General features: G+C 35.9%; 1 protein-coding gene across 3 annotated transcripts in view; it reads left to right on the top strand.

The window, feature by feature from the left end:
• Positions 1–2,837: 2,837 nt before the first annotated feature.
• Positions 2,838–22,527, top strand: part of Rpgr (retinitis pigmentosa GTPase regulator) — a 56,418-nt gene continuing 36,728 nt past the window's right edge. For 2 of the 3 annotated variants that reach the window (XM_071606852.1, XM_034635268.2), the window contains exons 1-8: positions 2,838–3,009; positions 6,102–6,227; positions 6,658–6,750; positions 8,155–8,217; positions 9,308–9,466; positions 10,878–11,027; positions 14,952–15,110; positions 19,631–19,786. In XM_071606852.1, the coding sequence (XP_071462953.1) occupies positions 2,982–3,009; positions 6,102–6,227; positions 6,658–6,750; positions 8,155–8,217; positions 9,308–9,466; positions 10,878–11,027; positions 14,952–15,110; positions 19,631–19,786 (934 nt within the window). In that variant the 5' untranslated portion in view covers positions 2,838–2,981. Of the gene's footprint in view, positions 3,010–3,220; positions 3,307–6,101; positions 6,228–6,657; positions 6,751–8,154; positions 8,218–9,307; positions 9,467–10,877; positions 11,028–14,951; positions 15,111–19,630; positions 19,787–22,527 lie in introns of those variants that run through there. The other variant, XM_071606851.1, reaches the window with a different exon arrangement.

Raw genomic sequence — 22,527 nt, 5'->3', positions numbered from 1 at the left:
TGTTTGTGTTAGGCCACTGAGATTTGGGTGTTTGTACTGAGGCACAGCCTAAATTTTGCTGATGAGCACAGTTGGCACAGTCAACTCTGCCTCATTAATAATAGCTAACATGATTGAGTGCTATTATATCCCAGGCTCCAAGCTGTTTCACATGCATTATCTAATATCTCCCAAAAGCCTTCTGAGCTGGACAATAGTATCACCATATATTGTATCATATATGATCTAGAACTATATCATAGCTATAAGTATGATGTATATGACATAACTCTAGATCATATATATTAACAATATATAGATGTCATCTATCTACATATATAAATGTATCATATACATCAAAATTATATTGTGAAATGGGGTCTTTCTCCCTCAATTCCTGTATGCTAGAAATGTTGTCTCCTAACTAAGGCAGCTCCTCCACATGGGGTCTGGATGTTATCTCCTCCTGCTTTATGTTATTGATCATTCTCACACTCTCCTGACTCTGCACACTCTCTCCATCTATTCCATTTGAGTCCTAAGTATTCTCAAGTTTCTCCAAGTTTCACAAAAGCCCTCCATCCACCTAACTTCCCTGACTACTATCTCCTCTTCCCACTGAATCCATCTCTATATCCTATCCAAAGCTATCACCCTGATGTCTCTCTCAGTTTCTCCCATTCTGCAACTATTCAAATCATCCTACCAAACAGCTCTTTTCAACAACACTAATGATCACCACATTGCTCAATTAAGTAGCCATTTGGCTTTTACCCTATTTGTCCATATTATGTAACCCAATTGGCCATGCCCTTCTTGTTGATACACTTTTCTATAAGTTCTTCCTTTATGGTCAGTTTAATCTCCTTTTCAGTTTAACCATCTTTTGCTGAGCCATTAAATTTTAAATTCTACGCTACTTATAATAGCCTCTTTTTCCTTCCCATTCTAGTTTACCTGTCCCCAAGGTTGTTATCACCACATAAACCCAGGAATTCACCAAATATGTGCCTCCATATGGGGCTTCTGCCTACCAATTGCCTGCTCAGCTCAACACCTCCACTTGGATATCTTAGTGTGCTCAAAGCTGAACTCACTGTACCCCATCTATCTAACCCAAGCCTCCTTCCTCAGAGTTCCCCATATCCATAAATTGTGCCACCCCACTCCAATTTGCTTATGTTGGGAACCTGAGTGTTGGGTACATCAATACTTACAGAAGTGCTCAGCATCGAAATGTGCTTTACTGCATTCTGAAAATTTTAAAAAAGCAAATGAAAGCATATCATAACTAATGTAAGTCTTTTTTTTAATTCTGATTTTCCCACAGTAACTATTATGATCCTTTAAAAGTGAACAACAAATCCTTTGGGCCCTTTTTTTGCTGTTGATCTGTTATTTGGTAATCTAGCACTTTTTAAGAGTTGATACACAGACACCATTTCCTATAGATTTTGCCACCTAAAATATTTTTAAATCTGCCTGCTCCTTTCCAGTGCCAATGCACTGAAATCCAAGTCAGCCTGACCATTTATCAGCACCTGCGATAGTCTTTGAACTGTTCTCGCTGCTCTAATTTACTCCCCACGGAGTAGCCAAGCCAGGCAGAATGATTTCAGGAACACGTGTAATTGATCCTGTCCTGTCCCTCCATTGCTTAAAACCCCTCAGTGGTTTCCTGAGGATAAAATCTCAGATTCTTTAACAGGCCCCAAACCCTCACCTGGAGCCAGCCTCTTTGAGTTCCTGGAAAGAACCAACAGCCTTATGAGCCACACAGCCAACTTACTCTACCCAGAGGTCTCATTTCCCTTTCAGCTTCCCCTTCTTCAGTTTTTAGACTTAAAGTCCTTTCTGTAGATAAGTCTTTTTTAACATCCCACACCAATCAGTGTTTCTTGTTAAACAGTTTCTTAGTACACCTCAGTGTGCTTTGTAAGTAAATGATTAATGAATGATTAATGGATAATTTAAACTGCCATTTTAATGTGAATTCCCTGAGAAAGAGTTGGGAACATGCTCTAGTTCACACAAATAATTCAAGGATCCTTGGGTCTGATTCTAGAGCCCTTGCTTACAACTACCACAGATATATAAATGTACTCATTCTGGAAGATGACTTTTTGCCTCTTTATTTTATGATGGTTACATATTAATGCATAGGAAAACAAGATGTGTCCTACAAAAATACAATATTACTGAGTGAATTCTATACACCTCAGTTTTCCCCTCCTTTGGGAAGCAAGGTTGTTCAGACTACAAACTGGACAAGCTAAGTGGGACTCCTACTCTCTCCATATATAATCTGCCACATTTGTAAATAGGGTGACATTAACTGCCTTACAGGTCTGTAATAGCCCTCATTTGTTTAATAAATATTTAATGAACATCTAGTGTATGCTATGCCTTGGTTGACATACTGGGGGTACAAATGTAATTTAGGATATAAAACGTTTAGCAGAAAGCCTAGCTCATTTAATGCTATATATGGTTACTATTAGTAGGTTGTCATAGCTGCGCATCGACATTCGCATGTGTCACAAAGCCCCAGTGATCAAATATGTGAGATTTGTGACGTTTGCCACTAATCCAGGCAGGGTCCCTGTGGAGCCGGTATTCCTCCCAGCAGAAACGCTCACTGCAGGAATCGCAGCTCGGTGGGGCCGCTCCTCCACTTTGAGCCGCCAGAGGGCGCGCGGTCTCTACCGCCCCGCCCGCTGCCATCTGCGCTTGCGCCGCCCTGGCCGCCCTGCCTCCGTTCCCCTCCCCCGTCCCACACTGGGCGCCCGTCCCGCCTCCTGCCTTAACGCTCCGCCTCCGTTGCCCATAGCGGCTATTTGTTGACTTCCGGGAGCGCGGCAGCGGCCAATGCCAAGAGGGTCGCTATGGGGGCCCCCGGGGGTACAGAAGCCCGCACTGTGGCTGAGGCACTGCCTTAAGCTCCCCGAGCTGCCCCCGCACTCTTCCCAGAACTGACGGAGACTTCCCTTACGGTCCTCGGCATGGGGGAGCCCGAGATTCTGGTGCCCGGTGAGTCGCGCCTTCGACGGTGGCGGCGGGCCGGGAGGGAGGGTCCGCGGGCGGGCGAGCGGCCAGGCTCCGCCTCCGGGCGGGCCCGGTCGGGGTACAGGCCTGAGGCTTAGCGACCGGACTGAAACCAGATCTCTTGCCCGGCCTCCGCGAGTAACTGAGGGGACAAGATCAGACGGGACGGACGGGACAGGGGACAGTGGGGAAAAGGGTTCCTGTCTTTCTGAGTTTTAAATAAACTTTTGATGAGTTTCTCCAAGGCAGGCACACCTTTTTCTTCACTACAAACTTCCCGAGGTACGACGGGCTTCAGACTTGGGCGCCTTGGAGATCGGCAGGACCCGGTTACATATTCAGCTCAGTAAAAAGGGGCTGATGAGGGGGTTCGGATTAAAGGGAGTGGAAAAAACAAATTGGAGAAGAGGAAAGCTTGAGATAGTGATTTGGGGTTTATTTGTTTTTTAAGACCCCCACCATCAGCTCTACAATTTGAAATACATTTGACATTGTGACCTGTACCTTCTACGACATAATAGACGTTTCACGAAGCACTGCTTGTTATAACCATTTGAGATGCTCTCGGAGTTTTCTATAATACATTTGTTAAAAATGCTGGTCGTAGTCTACTAAATTGATTTTCTTGACCCACTAGTGGATCACGACCAATAGTTTGAATTTAAAAAAAGCACTGACTAGAACAGAATTATAGTCATTGAAATATGTGTTGCGTTTTGTGCCATGCTCCAGGCTCAAACATTCTTAGATTCCTGGCCTCCTGGAGTTGTGAAAGTTGACAAGAAATTAAAAAAAAAAAAAAAGTAACAGTGCAGTTTGACAATAGATGCCAGGGGACCAGAACAGAGCCACTAAACCCTAGCCTGGGGTGGGGTGGCAGAGGGAGGCTTCCTGGAGAATCAGGACAAAACAGTTCAGTGATTCATTCTGGGGAAACTGTTCTTGATCCTGGCTTCCCAACTCTCAATTATTAATTTGAAATGTGATGCTTCACAAGGATTCTCAAAAGATTTTCCATAGTGGCTAGTCTCATGAGCATTGATATTTATTATTAATACTTACATTTGCTACATTTTCCTTTCTGGTACCAATTAGTTTATGTGATAATCCTCCTTGAGATTTCCTTAGAAGCTGGATCTGGCCTATTTAGTACAGGCATGTGTTTGTATTTAAATGGTTATTGGGAACTTACAGAGGTTTTCAGTCTCTCTTCAAAATGGTACTGGGCCAAAACAATTTGTGAATACTACTCAAATCAAGTAATGACTTAATTTAAGAATATTGAATTTCTACATTGCTGCCCCCAATCTCCTAGAATCATGGCATTTTGTTGTAGTGTTTGAAGGAACAAAATAAACCATTCTTTCCCTTACAGAGCTTATGGTAAAAGAAAGAAAAAAAAATCTCTATAACTAATGAGAAGCTTCCTGAGTAGTTCTGTTGAGAGAATCTTTTCATTATATACATGATCCTTAAACTGAATCCTCAATTCTCAATAAAATCAGCAGGAAACTGAAACATTTCTCTGTTAAATACTTAGATAATCTTATCTTTAACATTAAGAGTGTTGAAAGTTATGTTTGACTACCTGCTCACCATTAAGATGACCTGAAAACAGTTATGAATGTATGTGTGTAAGAAGGTAACAGACTTAAAAATAATTGAAGTTTATTAAAGGACCACTTTGTGTAAGAGAGTATGGGTACTGAGGACAATCTACACTCTCTGAAACTTTAGAATATAAGTGAGAAAACAAAATATTGAGCAACAAAAGATGTGTGTAACGATTTGATTGGAGAGGTTGCTTAATAGTGCATAGTTAATTGCCATATAAATTCTGTACATCTCATAATTCAGAGAAACCAATGATCACTTCCAGCTCTTAGAATAAAGGAAGTGTTTATGAAGGTGGCTGTGAGCTAACATATTGGCCATTCTAGGCAACATACTAGATTCTTTACATATACTATCTCATTTAACCCTCAAAACAACCCTATGAAATTGGTGTAGCCCTGTATTTACACTATTATAAATGCATTTTACATTCATTCACTAACCTGCTTATACCTGTGTGAGATTCAGGGTAAATAAGATGGAATATTGGTGCTTAGACACTATCAAATAAAGACTAATCATCAAAGAGAAATCAAAGTCTTGGTAAAGTAACCTGTTCAGGATCACATAGCTAATTATTCAGAGTAAGAATCTGAATACCTAATTACACTTAAAGCCTTTTTGTTTAGCTGCCTTCCCATAGTACAAATGAAAGAGGTATTGTGTAAATAGTTTGTTTCTGTCTTGACCCTGGTTTTATGGGTAGTCATGATGATTACCAATAGACACATAAAGAGTTGACCATTTGTGATTACATTCCTTTCCCTTAGCATGAGAACACTGGAGGTTTTTTGGAAAAACTGGACCAAAAAAAATTCAAACTGACTTATATAGATCCTCCCCTAGAATGTCCTGGTGAGCCTAATGAAGAAACTCAATACTGCCCTATTTCTGAATGTAGAAAAGAGCTCTTGGTCCAGGGACCAGACTTTGAAGTGTTAACCAGAGTGAATAGGGCACACATTGTACCAGCTCATTCCCAGGATCAGATATCTACCTGATGACAGCAGAACTATTAGAAATAGATGACTGACTTCTTTGTCATAATATATTTCTCACTAATAGATTTTGTAGGTCAAACTAGAATGACGTTTAAGGAGTAAGACTGAATTAAGGGGGAAGAAGGGAAACTCGAAGTGCTTGAAGCTGGGTATGATGGTGCATGGCTGTAATCCCATCTACTCTAGATGCTCAGGCAAGAGGATTGCAAGTTTGTAGGCAGCCTCACCAATTTAGTGCAACCCTGTGTCAAGATTCAAATTAAAAAGGGCCTGGGATATGGCTCAGTGGTAGAGCATCCCTTTGTTCAATCCGTAGTAACCCCACCATCCCCCCAAACAGTGCTCCAGTAAAGGCAGAACTGTCATGAGACAGGGATTTGTGTAGATATATTACTGAAAGTGTATTTTCATAACTGGCAGCATATTAAAAGTTGTTAAATAGAAATTGTCTTATATTTGCAGATTCGGGTGCTGTGTTTACATTTGGAAAAACTAAATTTGCTGAAAACATGCCCAGTAAATTCTGGTTTAAACATGACATACCTACATATCTCTCATGTGGAGATGAACATACTGCTATTGTTACAGGTTAGTATTACAATCCTTAATCAGAACAATAATACTTTGAGAATTCTAAATAGTATAGATGTGCTGTGTTTTCAACATGTTGAAGATATATAGAAGGTGTTGTTTTTTACTTTGCCAGAGAATTCTTCACAAACTGATCTCATCAAGAGTCTTTTGATTTTAAGTTACTTTAATATATTTAATTAAAATATGATTTCCTATACACACAACTTTCTTCGAATAAGTCTATTTCAATATAATAAAAATTGTTGCTGTATAATCTTAGAAGCTACTAATAAAATCTGGTTATACATTGAAGGTAATATGTTTTAACATAGAAAATCAGTGACTTTATTTAGGTGTAACTTTTTTATTGTCATGTGATAATGTTATCTCACATTATTTATTTGAAGAGTGCTTTAATTTGTTATTTCTCTTTTCTTCCCACTAGGAAATAATAAATTGTACATGTTTGGCAGTAACAACTGGGGTCAGTTAGGATTAGGATCAAAGTCAACCATCAGCAAGCCAACGTGTGTCAAAGGTTTGGGGTCTTGTCTTCTTTATCACTTTAAATACTTAACAAACTACATAAAGTACTTCCATACTGATTGTGTAGTTCTTTAATGTCATAAATGATAAAGCCTTTAGCTCTTCATTTTGTAACATTCACTTGAATATTATCAGAACTTTATATGAAATTCAAACCTACTTTTATGTGGTAAAGTCTAAAAATCACACTGATTTTTAAACCCAGAGATCACAAAGGAAGTCATGATTTTACAGTATTACATTTGGACATCCTCTTTTTGCTTCTTTGTAAAACTACTTAAATATTTCTGCTATTGCATATATAGATAACAGACATTAGAATGTGCTAGAGTTTTGAGCTCTCATATATCATGGTCATATGTAGTTGTTAGTTTTGTAAAACATACTTCATGCTGTAGTACATAATGAGTAGATGAACTGAACAAAACATTAAGACTGGGATTGATTAGTACTAGTGTGCAAGAATTTCAGGACTAAACATCTGAAATCATGACTGTCCCAGAAAACCTTTCTCACTGTTACAAGCAAAGCCTCTGGGTATAACCATGAACATCAACTAAATTTGAAGGGTGATAGACATTCCTTAGGATATGACAAGAACAGTATTCTTTATCTTTCTACCTAAAATTTAAATTGCAGCTCAGAATCTCAGGTGCGAGCTTATCTTATCCATGCTCTTTATAGGTATTGTTGTGGGACTTTTGAAATATTCCACATGGTCAAACTGCTAAATGCTTGTGGGTATTCACAGTGCCCATAGTGCTTACTCTTTAATATCTTATCTAATAGTCTAAAAGGAGATCTTTGAGACCAGGGGCTTTTAATCATCTGTGTAGATGCTATGCCCAGCACTTAGAAGATATTCTAGAAATGTTTTTTTTTTTAATATGTAGATAAATTAATGAACAACTTTAACATAGGTGTATGCCTATGAATATTGAACTTATGGTTTTCCATTGGATATGGTAAAAGTGAGCTTGATAATGGTGATGGCAGGTTAGGTAATGGATCAAGTTGGTGAGGAGGCAGCACAACAGAATCCAGTGGATTGTGGCATCTTTTAATTACCTGTGGGATTTTAAAAATATACCAATACTTAAGCCCTACCTCAGACCCACTGACTCACTATTTTCAGTGACTCACTGTGTTATATTACAAAACTAGTTAAGAACATCAACTTTGGAATCAGGTAAACCTGCTTTTCATCTCAGTTCTGGGGCTGGGGATATAGCTCAGTGGTAGTGCACATGCTTAGCATGCACAAAGCCCTGGGTTTGATCCCCACCACCAAAATAAATAAACAATTTCTTTTACCATTTAGTTACCATTTGACCTGGACTATTTATTATTTTCATAACCAGAAAATATTTTAATTGTCATATTCATATATTTTTAGCTCTTAAACCTGAAAAAGTAAAACTTGCTGCCTGTGGAAGGAACCACACCCTAGTTTCAACAGGTATAGTATTTAACTGGTATGACTTCTTGCCCGGCTTTGAGAACTGAGATCTCACTCTGGTAATGTTTTGGGGTTTATGAAATTAATAGAAAATGGTACCTTGGCAATAGATAGATTAGGGCTTTTAAAAATGTGTTTAGTACATGTTTGCCTTTGTAAATATGCAGATAAATGTTAAATGACTAAAGAAAAAGCCTTTGTTAAATTATATCAAGGGACAGCATCTCCTTACCTATAGGCACACCTCAAGATCTAGTTGCTTCTGTTCTTGTTCTTACCTCTTCCTTACTGAGGGTAAGTGGAAGCCAACCAAAGTCAGCATGGTTCTGATCAAAATCTAAACAGGCTGTGTGTGTGGGGGGGTAGAAATTGACAAAGTGATTCTAAAATATATGTGCAAAATCAAAGGACATAAAACAGCCAAAACAATTTTGAGAAAGACCAAATTGTAGGACTGATACTACCTGATTTCAAGACCTATAAAGCTACAATATTCAAGACATCATGGCATTAGCAAAAAGATAGAGAAAGATTAATGAAATAGAATAGAATACAGAAATAGATTCTCACATATATGCCCCACTGATTTTTGACAAAGGTGCTACGACAATCAGTGGAGAGTATTTTCTTTTTCTTGGGTGGGGGGGGGACCAGGGATTGAACTCAGGGGCACTCAACCACTGAGCCACATTCCCAGCCCTATTTTGTATTTTATTTAGAGACAGGGTCTCACTGAGTTGCTTAGTGCCTCACCCTTGCTGAGGCTGGCTTTGAACTCATGATCCTCCTGCCTCAGCTTCCCGAGCTTCTGGGATTACAGGCATGCACCACTGCACCCAGGGAAAGTATTTTCAACAAATTTAACAATTAGCAGTTCCTGACTACTTAACAGTTCCTCTTGTCTCCTTCCTTTCCTCCATCCCTAAGCTGCTTCTATCTTTAGGCTGTTCTCTCTGCCTCAGCTCCTCCTCACCAGTCTGCCTTTGTTTATACTTTTCTTCACTGTTAATAGAGGGAATATCTGGTATACACTAACCTGTCTTGTAAGCAAGATGACTATAGTATTACAATGTTTCATTTCTGTGTACAGAAGGAGGCAGTGTATATGCAGCTGGAGGAAATAATGAAGGGCAATTAGGACTTGGTGACACTGAAGAGAGAAACACCTTTCATCGAATTAGCTTTTTTACATCCCAGCATAATATTAAACAGCTTTCTGCTGGATCTAACACGTCAGCTGCCCTAACTGGTAAGATGTATTTTAATTTCAATCTGGAACACATACTTTCGTTTAGACCAAGATATACCAAGTTGGTAAACTCAAGACAGCATTGTCATTTAATTTTCTTGCATTGACTGTGTGCTTTCAGAAGACATTTGTTTTTGTTATAGAGGATGGGATACTTTTTAATGTAGGGTGTAAATTCTGAAGGGCACATTGGTTTTAAAAATATGAGTAATGTTGTGTGCCTCATTTTTCAATATATTTTAGTGGGATATAAATATATATTTAAAGATAATTGGTAAATAAATTTTAAGCTCTACTATCCATCTACTAATTTAGATAATCTGAAATATTATCTTAATTGTGTGCTGATATACTTCCAGTTTTAACTGAAGTTACTAATCAGAAGCAAGCTATAGAAACCTGTTGGGCATACGTTATAAAAATATTATGGTTTGTAATGTTTATTGCATATCTCAGCCTTCCCTGTCAAAAGCACATATAAGAACTTTAAAAGTTGGTGTCAAGATCACCTTGGTGTCACTGAAGCTGTTTGCTATCTGTTTTGTTCCAAATAGGAGACTATAAATGTCCAGTGTTGCTCTATTAGGAAAGTCAGAGTTGTATCTGAAGCTTTTCTCTTCAGTTTTGTCAACCAGATAGTTAGCTTTTTCATATTCTTCTTTCAGTTCTAGTTTTCAGTTATCGTTTTATTATTAAACCACTTCAAAGATTTTTAAAGTTTTTTAATAAAAAATTAATGCAAATAAGCATTAGTAATTCTTTTCTAAATTTTTTATCCTAATTTAACTTTTTCCAACTTTGAAAACCCTCATCAGAAAGGTCATAAATGAATATGTTTTTGAGATGCTAGATATGGTAATATATCTCCTCATTCTCTGAAACTAGAATTTGTATTTTCAGGTATAAAGAAAAGAGATTAGTGAAACATATTTCTTTTCTCTTCTTCTTCTTCATTTAAAACATTTATATAGTGTTCTCAAGAGCAAGGTCTTCCATTCACTTTTGACCTGGAACTTGCTCTTTTGATCTGGAGATGTTTTGTGTGACTCATGCTGGCTTTTAGTTCAGTGGCAGGTAGACTGCTTGGAAGAAGGAAAATATTTCTGTTTAGAGACATTATAATGAGACAAGGTGATTATAGGAAATGACATCCTGTGTTTGCTATCAAGATAAAAGTATGAACATAATCAGAGATTTACAATCATGTCATTCTCTGTTTTTTATTGTTATTGATGTATTTCATAATAGAAATTGAACTCTTTAGTAGCCAGCTGATATAATTGTCTTGGTACTTTTCTTTTAAGACATATAATTTTTCTAAATTAAAAAAATAAATGGCCTGTTGGAATTACAATAGCTGCAGAGCCCTACTACCTTTTAAAACTTTTCTCTCCTTGTGTTTTCTTTACAGAGGATGGAATACTTTTTATGTGGGGTGACAATTCTGAAGGGCAAATTGGTTTAAAAAATATGAGTAATGTGTGTGTGCCTCATCAAGTGACTATTGGGAAACCGATCTCCTGGATCTCTTGTGGATATTACCATTCAGCTTTTGTAACAAGTAAGCAGAACATTTTGGATTCATCACATTATCTCTCATTTCTGAGATATTCAATTAATAATAAAATTATATTAACATTCTACAGTTCTGTAGAAATAATGCCATGGTTATCCATGTAATGAAATGATTTCCATCTGTTTTACATCACAATATTTCTCTATTTCTATAATAATTTTTTTAATTTTAGATTCTCTCTGACATGTTGGCTTTTTAGGTGAATGTTATGTCTATTGATATAATTGAATGTTATGTCAATTGATATAATTGAAACCTTTCTAAATATTGATTCTCAAGCTTTTTAAATCCCTTTGGCATTGAAAAAAAGACCTATGAGCCACTTTCCTCTGGACCCACTTGCCTCTGTACCTTAACCTACTCTACTCTTTTGTACTGATCATTTATTTTATTATTTCAAGTAAATTAATGGGAAGTGAGGTGAAGACTAGATCAAAAAGGAAGAGAGCTCAGTATGAGATAGTTTCCTTGGGTGGGACTTTTCTCAGCATCTCCAATTTCTCTGGGCCTACTGACAATCTCTTCTGCCTTAAAATATTTGGAATGTTGGGTTCTATTATAGTCTGCATCTACACTATTAATAATAAGAAAAGTATGGTTGTGGATTTCCATCTAATTTACTAGAAAAAATAGTCTTGTGAACCCTCTTAGATACCTCTCTAAATATTTATTTAAATACTTACTCTTGGTGCTGGGGTTGTAGCTCAGTAGTAGAGTGCTTGCCTCACATGGGTGAGGCACTGGGTTCAGTCCTTGGCACCACATTAAAAATAAATAAAAAATAAAGATTAAATTATTTAAAAAATAAATAAATGTTTACTCTTTGTTCTGTATACTACAGATTGAAATTTAGAAGTGCTGACTGACCAATCCCAGTACCCCCAGAGTTACCAACAGATTGGTAGCAGCGTGATACCAAGATTGGGCAAACCTGACTTGCCGCAGTCTGGCTGGGCACAATCAGGAGCCACTTGTCAAAAGAAACTAACTTTATTTTTAGAACCACACATGCCAAACAAAACAGCCTCTCAGGGAAAACCCTCAGAGCCTCAACTGCCACCACCGGCTTTCCACAAGCCTCTCTCTCCCACACAAGCTTCTCTCCACCTCCCACAATCCTCCTGCTCTTGAGGCCGATTGGCTGGGTCACATGGGCGGAGCCAAAAAAGTCCCCCAATGAGCAGCTCCGTGGTCTGAAAGGGCAGGGAAACAGCCCAATGAGCATCACCGCAGAGGAGCCAATCAGCTAGATGTTGCTGGGGCCGAGGAGCCAATCAGCTAGATGTTGCTGGGGCCGCTGTGAGCCAATCATCAGCCGGCAGCTGGAAGTTTGCTGGCAGCTGGAAGTTTGCTGGGGCCCCTTCGGCTGTGGCTCTCAACACTGACTGTTGGTATTGTTCATCACTGTATCTCTGGTTTATTGCACAGACTTAATAAATACTAAGGGAGGAAGCCAAGTTTATTAATAAACTCTGCTTTAGCCATTAGAGGAATACATAGAATTGTTATCTTAAGCCAGCAAGCATTATATTGAGTTATTTTGTTTTTGTTTTTATATCTTTTTTTAAAAATAGCTTTATTGAGATATAATTTAAATACTGTACTATTCACCCATTTAAAGTATACAGTTGAAGATTTTTTTTAGTATATTCACAGAAATGTATATACCATGAACTGTTATACTAAACATTTTGCTGGAGATTCATTTATAACAACTGATATGAATTGTGAGTAATTTTCACACTAGCCATTATTTTATGACTTTAATAGTTTAAAGCAATTTTTTACACATCTTAGAAATAATCCAAGTATAAGAGATTTTACTTAATATATATTTCATGATAGATAAAAATGTTGTATAGAAAAGGACTGTAGTTATCTTTTTGTCTTGGTATGTCAAGCTGGGAGACCAAAAAGAAGAGTTTAATTTTTAATAAAAATGCAGAACATATCACCGAGATAGTCACATTTAAGGCTTCCTACAAATTTTTAATTTACTTGTGTATTTGAATGCTTATGTTCACATTCTAAATTCAAGTTCATGGTTTTAAATTATATAAAATATTTAATTTAAAATATTTGAAATAAAATATGTGGATTTTTCAGGTGTTATCACTGATTTCTATGTCTTTCATCTGATGTGTTAATAGTTGGGGTCTGAGCATTGCAACCAATGGACCATATAGTAAAGAGGGAGTTATGTGCAACACAATAGAGAATATAAGTAAAGAGCTGGGGCTGTTGGGACTCAGGGCAGGGATGTGTGGAACAGGCTTCAGAGACTGGAGAAGAGACACATGGCAGGGTGGTTAAGGTCAGAATCTTGGAGAAGGCAGATATCAGAGCCAGGTAGGTAGTTTGAGGAATCCAGATTTCATAAAAATTAGTAGACTGAAATAAAGTAAAAATGAGTAAGATGAAATTACAATTTCTTTATCATGATGTTATTTTATTTTTATATATAAACAAGAAAAAGAATTTGAAGTTAAATTGAATGTTTTATACAGATAAAAGCACTTACCTTCACCTTTAAAGAGGGTCTTAGTGTTAGCTACAGGAAATGTATTTTCTAACCCTTTGTAGGTGTAAATGGTTTAAAAAGTTGACACTGTAAGAAATGATTCAGCAGTTTACCATGTACAAGTCATCTTAAAGTATGTTTCTTACAATGCCAGGTTGATTAAAGCAAGTGCTTATCTTTCAGGAGTTTACAGTCTACTCACTCCAAAATGTATAAGGTTTTGCCATCTACAACGTGTTTCAAGTACAAATTACATTTCACTTAATCTCATGATAACTCTGTGAGAGAGGCAGTGGTGTCTCTTGATTACATATGCAGAAGCAGGTTTAGAACATGCTTTATTCAAGGTGGTGCTGCAGCTGAGTTGCAGAACCATAATTTGGACCTTGATCTTTGGACTCTATGGGCCTAAAGGACTTTTGTTGGCACCCAGTTTTTCTAAACCCACATGAGGAGGAGGAGAATGTAGTAGCAACTCATAACATCTGGGCACTGACTGTGTGTTCTAAAGAGTATTCCTGAATGCATTAATTAATTTATTCCTATTAAATAACAACCCTATATCATAGGTACTTTTATTCCCATTTTACAGGCACAGTGATTGCTCAGTATGACTCAATGAGTAAGTGGCAGTATTACAGAAATTTATAAAATTCCTTTCAAGAAACTCACAGTCATAATATAGTGTTATAAGTGGAATAATACAAAAGCATATCATTAGTGTTAGTACATACAAGGCAGTCATAAGTGTTAGGAGCTCCTAGGGTAAGAGAGTCTGGAGAAAGTGCCATCTAACTGTAAAGTCTGCTATCTTAAGAATCACTCGACATTTGTACTTAACAAATAAAGTGAGTTTTCTAAAATGAGTTTCATAGAAAGCATATATTCAACAAGTATTCATTAAATTCTTGTGCTTGACACAGCTGGGTTTCTGGGATACCATGATGATAAAAACAAAAATCTGTGTAGTTATGGGAGCTTAATATCTAGTCATCTGCTTTATTAAAAGCAAACAGAGGGCTGGGGGTATGGCTCAGTGGTAGAGCACTTACCTGGCATTTGGGAGGCCCAAGGTTCTATCCTAAGCACTGGGAAAAAAATTGAGCAGAAGATGATATCTTTTGCAAAAGAGCTAAAACTGTTTTCTGGTGGTTTATTAGTAGTGATAGTCATGAATTCATGAAGATTATTGAAGTAAAATAATCAAGGGAAAAAGAAAATCTAGTTTCTTTCTTTACCATATAGTAAGAATATCTCAATAAAGGTCAAATTTAGTAAGTTTTCATTGTCTAAATTTTTTATGGAGCTTGAGAACATATACTAACAAGACCAGTGTTTTATTCATATTTATGCCATCATTGATCACTCTACTTTTCCTTCTTCAATAGTGGATGGCGAGCTGTACACATTTGGAGAACCTGAGAATGGAAAGTTAGGTCTTCCCAGTCAGATGCTAATCAATCACAGAATACCCCAGCTGGTGGCTAAAATTCCTGAGAAGGTGATCCAAGTAGCTTGTGGTGGAGGGCATACTGTAGTTCTCACAGGTATGTGTGGAATCCCTGTTTCTTGGGGTGGCTCATGACATTTTTTTGATGATTTTTTTTTTTTTTACTGTGGTAAGAATACTTAATATAAGAGCTAACTTCTATGCAAAATTTTAAGTGTATAATAGGCATATCATACAGCAGATCTCTAAAATATTCCTTGTATAACTGAAATTTTGTGACCTTTGTACAGCATCTCCCCTTTCTTCCACCCCCAGCTCCTATCAACCACCATTTGATTATTAGCTTTTATGAGCTTGGTTCTTTTAGATTCTTTATGGAAGTAGCCTTCCATCTAAGATCCCCACCTTTTAACTCTATAGTTAATATACATTGCTGGCCTATGGAAGAATTTTTAAGTAGAAAGAAATGAATCTTGTCGAATTGTTTCTGCTAACATAATTGATATCTTCATGGCCTTAAATACCTTTAATGTCAGAAAATAATGTTGTTTTAGCTCATTTTCAAGGACATACTGTTTTCTTCATATATATGTTTATTTACTTATCTATCTAAAGTTGATATTATTTTTCCTAAAATGCTTTCTTTTGGAGAAGCTCCCTGTTCATGCTATTTTCAACACGTCATTGATAATTCTTTGTGATAGTCACAATATATAACTTAGGGATTTCTTTGTGATTTTACATTGTTATAGTAATTCATTAAAAAGTGGTAAGTTTTTAAATTATAGTTAATAAAAATTAGAACCTTAATAGTAATGTCACTTTTGGCTTCTGAATTTCATATTTGGTGTGTGACATGTCATTTCTTAGGATTCTAGTCAATATATTGAAATATATTCACATTTGAAAATATGCCTGCTAAATTGATGTTCTCAAATTTATTCAGTATTAGATTTATTTTAGATGAGTAATATAGGAGTAATGTAGTTAAATAGTGAATTATTATCATGAGTTTTAAGAAATTAACAGTTTGTAGTCACTACTTAATCTTTAGTAACCTAAAGCTAGAAGTATTCTAGACAAATTCTGAATAACCAATTCTTAGATGATATTTTTAATGCTGCAAAATGGAGGAGCAGTATTTTATCTTTAGATTTTCCTTTGTTGTATTTCTTTTCTTTGACTTCCTATTCTAGTCCCAGTCATGTTTATTAAACTTTAGTTACCCAGAATTACAACTTCTAGATGGAATCTTTTCTAAGTTAGAAATAATTTTTTCAAAACCTCTACTCTAAATTTGGAAATAATTCTAAGGTTTAAGATTATTTTGAATTCCTGCTTACAAAATGAGCTTTCATGTAATTTAAAAAGATGTATTCTAAATTAAATCTTTATAAATTGTTTGAAAATCTAATCTATAGTTAAAAAGACAACTTAGTTTTTATGCATTATGTGTTTTCTCTAGTTTTTACAAACATAGAAAATTTACTGGGTGATTCAAGATTATTTGGAATGACACAGATATTGATTATATAATTATAATAAACCATTCAACTATATATTGTAAAATATATAATGTGAACAAGAAAGTAATCAATGATACTTTAAATTTTTCTTTAAAATTATGAATACACTTAAATTGTGAATTTGATTTTGAGTTTACAAATCATGTTTCCAGAAATTGATTTTTCTCTCCAGATTTTTGCACTTTGGGATCTCACAGATCAGTGAAGGTTTTTTTTTTTTTTTTTTTAAATATGAGATATATTTATTGACAGATCTGGAGCAATTACTGTTTACTGCAAAGGTTTCTACTACAGATGCAGGAAAAAAATCCTGTCTTTCTGATTGTGGTAGACTGAACAGGGGAATAGAAGAGAAAAACTTGTAATACAGGGGAAAATATGAAGATAAAATTTGTATAAATTATAAGTAACCTTGGAAACAGTGAAAAACTTGTTTTCTTTTTAAGTAGAATTTAAACTTTAAGTTAGAAAAATAATGAGAAATAACAGATGGTTGTCAAATTCTGACTTGCATTTGCTTAAATATGAGCATTGAAAAAAGTGACTGTTTTCACTATCATGTCATAAAATAAGGAACATTTTCAAAACAAAAGCTCCTAATTTTGTAATAAAATATATTTAGTTAGATTGTACAAATTTATCTATATGGAAAATTCACTATTTTGCCTATTTTCCACATTGCTCCATGAATCTATGAAATGAAGAGCTTTGTTGTTATTAGCCACCACTGGTGAGGAACCTGTGTACTGGAATTAGATAGAAATATTTAATATTTAGTCCTAGGTAATGAAGAAATGGACCTGAAGAGTATGTTGATCATCATTTTCACTAAGTACTAAATTGGATAATTAAGAAAATTATGGAATACTTTCTGAGAACTTACGGTAAAATAAGTAATCATCTATTCTTATATCATTCCTTTCACTTAAGTAGTGATTAGATGATTCTACGGAGGCCCTCCCCAACTTTGTTTTTTTGTGTCTATAACTCTGATCTTACAATCAGTTTGGATATCACTCATTAAACCATTTTAAAGATAAGCAGATCATTGCTGATCAATTTATCTAAAAGGTACTATAGGCATGTGACCACAGTAGGTTAGAAAATACAACTACGGCTTGTAGTGATGGCATGATTATAGTTTCTCCTCAGAAGCAGGAACAGTGGACTGCTGTGGAGAAAGGGCCAGACTGGAACTTGGGACACACTGAGACAGAGTGATACATGTAATCTTTTACATTACCCATAGCAGTTACCAAAAGATGAGAAAGGCCAATTATAAGAGGGGTCCACAATGAAGTCTGTGGGTCCTGAGGCAAATGATAATTTAGCTTCTCTAGATTATGTTTGGACAAACCTGAGTTCTCTACAGGGTAATAAATTGCACTGTTAAATATCACAAAGGTGATATGGCCAAAAATTATATTAGTTTTTTATATGTACTATTTTTAGTTGAAAGAGTTTTAGATATTTAAAAACCAGAAACTGCTGTCATCACTAATCATCCAAGCACCTGAAAGTGAACCTAACAGGATAAAATGAAACTTTTAAAATATGATTAAGCTGCCTACCTAAATGGCCTCATTTCACAGGCTAATATCAGACAGCCCAAGGAAAGTTGAGTAATTGTTGATAAAGTAACAGTAAATAATTGTTTTAATTTACTCAACATTCTACTGTTAAGCTGAACATTTAGAACTGGAAATATACCACATGGTTATTAATTAACTAAAAGATTTTTTATATTAAAACAAGAATGTGTTTTGCCATTGCCTCAGTATGGCTTCATATCCTTGACACAGCATATTTTCTATAAGGAGTAATATCTATGTTTTACTGATAAAGCAAACATTCTTATTAGGCAGAAAATGATGTAAAATGATGTGGTATTAGACAGTTTTGAATTCATCAGTAACCCCTGCAATTGCCAGAATTAGATGGGTTGATTAAATGATGACTTTTTCAAAGATAAATTGTTCTTTAAAACTAAATGTCTTCAAATCTACCTGAAATAAATAAAGATTATAACATCAGAGAATCTAAGAAACTTATCTACTTGCCACAGCTGGTAATAACCACGATTTGAGTTTGGGCCCTAATGCAGATTTCTTGTTCTTTCTACACATGATTGAACCAAGGACACTGTACTTCCTAACACATTGACCAGGGAAATTGTGTCTAAAAGAACCCATTTGTCACCATGCATGTATCCTGCTTTTGTACTTGTGCATTTCTAGAAAATATATGAGCTAATGGAGTTATTGGAGGTCCTTTGTATTCACCCCAAAAGTATCAGTATAGAGGAAAGCTTCTCCTGTCCTTTCTTCAGCATTGCATTTCCTAATAAAGGAGCTTTACTTGTGACTGAATATAGCATATCCATCATAAATCTTAATTTCTCTGCAAATTATTTTCAGAAATTATGTTTTATAAAATAGATTTATTAAACTTCTTTTAAAAGTTAGAAGCTTATTTTTGTAGGAGACACTATTCACATTTTTATTTGTGGCAGTGAAAGAAATTGCCTTTATGAAAATTTATGATTTTTGAATTGACATGGTAATTATAGGGACATGTTGGTTAGTTCCTTGAGTTATGTATCTTCTATTGTATCAGTTTCTTACTTATAGAAGTTCCTTTTGTGGTTATGGATATGAAAGATAAAACTGAACACCTGCCATAATTTTTTTACAGTGTGTACCTTTTCTTTATTATTTCTTCGTTTTTGGTTTTTGTTTGGATCCAGGAATGCTCTACCACTGAGCTACATCCCCAGCCCTTTTTATTTTGAGACACGGTCTTGCTAAATTGCCAAGGCTGGCCTCCAACTTGTGATTCTCTTACCTCAGCCTCCCAAGTAGGCAGGATTGCAGGTATGCACTGCCGCACGCAACTAATTGTGTGCCTTTGATTTTTGTCTTTATCACTGAAAAAATGATACTAAAGTATTAGTATTCTTAAATTAGTATTTCTTTCAGAGAAAAGTTACCTTTGTTATATAAAAGGAAGAATGTCACAATCTTTTTAGATATGATGGTGACAGTGTCTGCTTCCATGTAATCCTTTTCTTGTATTGTGCCTTTCCTTTCAGAGAAAACTGTGTATACCTTTGGGCTAGGGCAGTTTGGTCAGCTGGGCCTTGGCACATTTCTTTTTGAAACTTCAGAACCCAAAGTCATTGCAAATATGAAGGACCAGAGAGTAAGTTATATTGCCTGTGGAGAAAATCACACAGCTTTGATAACAGGTATGGATTAGATTTTTATGTTTTATATTTCTAGAACTGGGTGTGTTTTATTATAAACTAAATAATATAGGGAATGAATGTATCTAACTTAAGTAAAAGAATTAATAATTGAGAAAATTGGAATTCTTTTATTAATATCCCAAAGTATAAAGTTGTAAAGTCCTTTTGATTATTTTAATTCATTTTATAATAAATGTAGGGTCTGGGGTTTTAGTTAGGTGATAGAATGCATGCTTAGCATGTATGCGACTCTGGACTCAATCCCCAACATGAAAAAAAAGTAAAAGATCTGAAGATTTAGAACCTCAAAATAGACCAGCTGATGTCAGAAGACCATAATATACTGTACTTTGGCGGAAAGTTAGAATCCTACTGAAATTGAAGGCTTTTAACGCTGTGCAAGCCACAGGGAAGAAAGAAAGAAGTTTTTCAGAAGAACATTCTCATGTTCATTGTGACAGAGCTATATTCAGGCTGAGTAAATTCTTTATGCTGCTTTTGCCACCAGGAGGCGTTTTCAGGAATAACTCCTCTTTCCACAGTGGTAGAGAGAAAGGTACTTCAAAAACCCCCAAGTGAATACATCTCTCAATTTTGTGGCTTCTCTTTATCCAGGGAGATGTTCCTTTGGGCCTGCTTCTTAACTTCAGAAATTAGGTTCTGCTAATAGTGTAGAACTCAAGAAAATGCTTCCCCGAAATAATTCAGTCACTTACTTATAGGTAATTGATAGACTCCACAAACTTAAGTGCTTTATAAGAAAACCATCTGTAATTTCACTATTTCTATCTGAAGATGAAATAAAGCACCAAATATTCAGAAATCATCTAGTATATTGAAATAATCCAGATACTTGTATTTCTACTTTTTTCCCTCTTTCTAAAAATGCTACTGCTACAGTGGAGCTCATCTAATGATAACAGGTTAGGGGAAGTGTAGGAATCAGCACACACAAGGTAAACAGTTCTTTTTTCCCCACAGAACTCTTCAGAGAGGATAACCTGCCTATCATCAATTATTTATGTTCTTGTTAACATGGCATGAAATAGTACTGTATAGAATGTAAAGAAATGTTATTCATTTGTTGTCTCATTAGAATTGATATGTGTCCCTTACTGTGGGGTCCTAATCTCAGTTTCTCTGTCCTTACTGCCATTTTTCATCAACTCCAAATTGCAATTGATGGGTAAACAAACTTTCATGTATCATCTAATATACAATTAGGTTATTTAGTTAAAATTTCATAGTATCTTTCTTCTTAATGAAAAGAGTTATATCACAAATAATTGAACATAAACTTCACTTGCCTTTTTGCTCTTCTGTCCTCCCCAGAGGACAAGTGTAGTTTTTTTCCCCTCTAGACTGATGAGATGTGTATACTGAGTTATCTATAAGTTCTTATCAGTTCCTCATTATAGCCAGTGGCTCATATTTTTTAAATCACTCTGAGGTTTGAAGTGTACTCAGGCAGCTTGGATCAGAGTTTAGTTTTTGAGGCATAAGATAATCAAATTAGAAAGGCAAGCCTTAAAAATCACTTTTGAACAAAGAAATTGGGATCAAAAGAAGGGAGAGGAAGGGATAACAGTAATAGAGTATATAAAGAAAGGAAATAGAGTTATAAGAGCTAACACATCTAAACACTGGTTATTGCTTATTTATACAAATCTATTTCTATAAGTTAATTTTTGAACTTATCACTTTATTGAATTATGTTATTTACAGTCATTTTTTCAGTCAATTTTTATATATTTTCTTGGTAGGCAGTTACTTTGCCTTCTTAAACCAGAAGTCTCTAAATATCATCTAATCATTTCCCAGCCTAAAACCATTCATTTGGCTTCTTCTTGCCTTTAGAATTCAAAAATTTATAATCTGAACTAATGGAATCCTCTGAGGTATGGTTCCATCTTCCTCCTCAGACTCATCTCATACACTTTCCCCTTTGTGCTTTGGGCTTGTTGGTTGCCTTCACCTTCTTGTCTTAGCTCTGATTTCTCTTGATTCAGGTGTTTCCTACTTACTGCTGACTCTGCCTGGAGAATTCTTCATTCCTTTCTTCTTCCAGCTAAACCCTAGTCATCCTTTAGGTTTCAGTTTGAATGTCTTCCCTAATCCTCAAACTATAGGGAAATCCCTCTCTGCACACACATTGTCACTCATTAATTCTGCTTCCATGGCACTTACCTCACTTGAGATGCAGTATATGGAGGAGAGGCCTGAGAAGAGGAGCTGAGGTTCAGAATATCTGCTATGGTAGCAGGCAAAAAAAGATAACTGGAGAGAAGTAACCAGATCACTTATCAGCAGCTCAGCTATAGATGAGACCCAGTTATTGGTATAGGGACTGGTCAGCATTATTGATTGGCTTATGGTAGGCAGTTCTTTAGGCAGCATTATTCAGTCCAGGAACCTAATTAAGAAAAGAGAGGAGTTGGATTGATCTAAGTCAGTAGTTCTCTACCACTGACAATTTTGTTCCCCCCAGGAGACAGATGTGATGTCTGGAGAAATTTTTGACTGTCACAGCTGCAGAGGAGAGTTTTACTGGCATGTAGTGGGGCAGAGGCCAAAAATGCTGCTAAACATCCTACAATGAACAGGACCAACTCTCACAACTAAAAATAATTCAGCCCAACTGTCGGTAGTGCTGAGGTTGAGAAACTGATCAATCAGTGATCTGAGGAAAAAATAAAATAGGTTATATCACAACATAAGAGATCAGAATACAAGCATCTCTT

This window comes from Marmota flaviventris, chromosome X, assembly GCF_047511675.1.
Source record: "Marmota flaviventris isolate mMarFla1 chromosome X, mMarFla1.hap1, whole genome shotgun sequence".
NCBI lineage: Eukaryota > Metazoa > Chordata > Mammalia > Rodentia > Sciuridae > Marmota > Marmota flaviventris.
The sequence above is the reverse complement of the archived record's forward strand: the minus strand, read 5'-3'. Positions and strand labels throughout refer to the sequence as shown.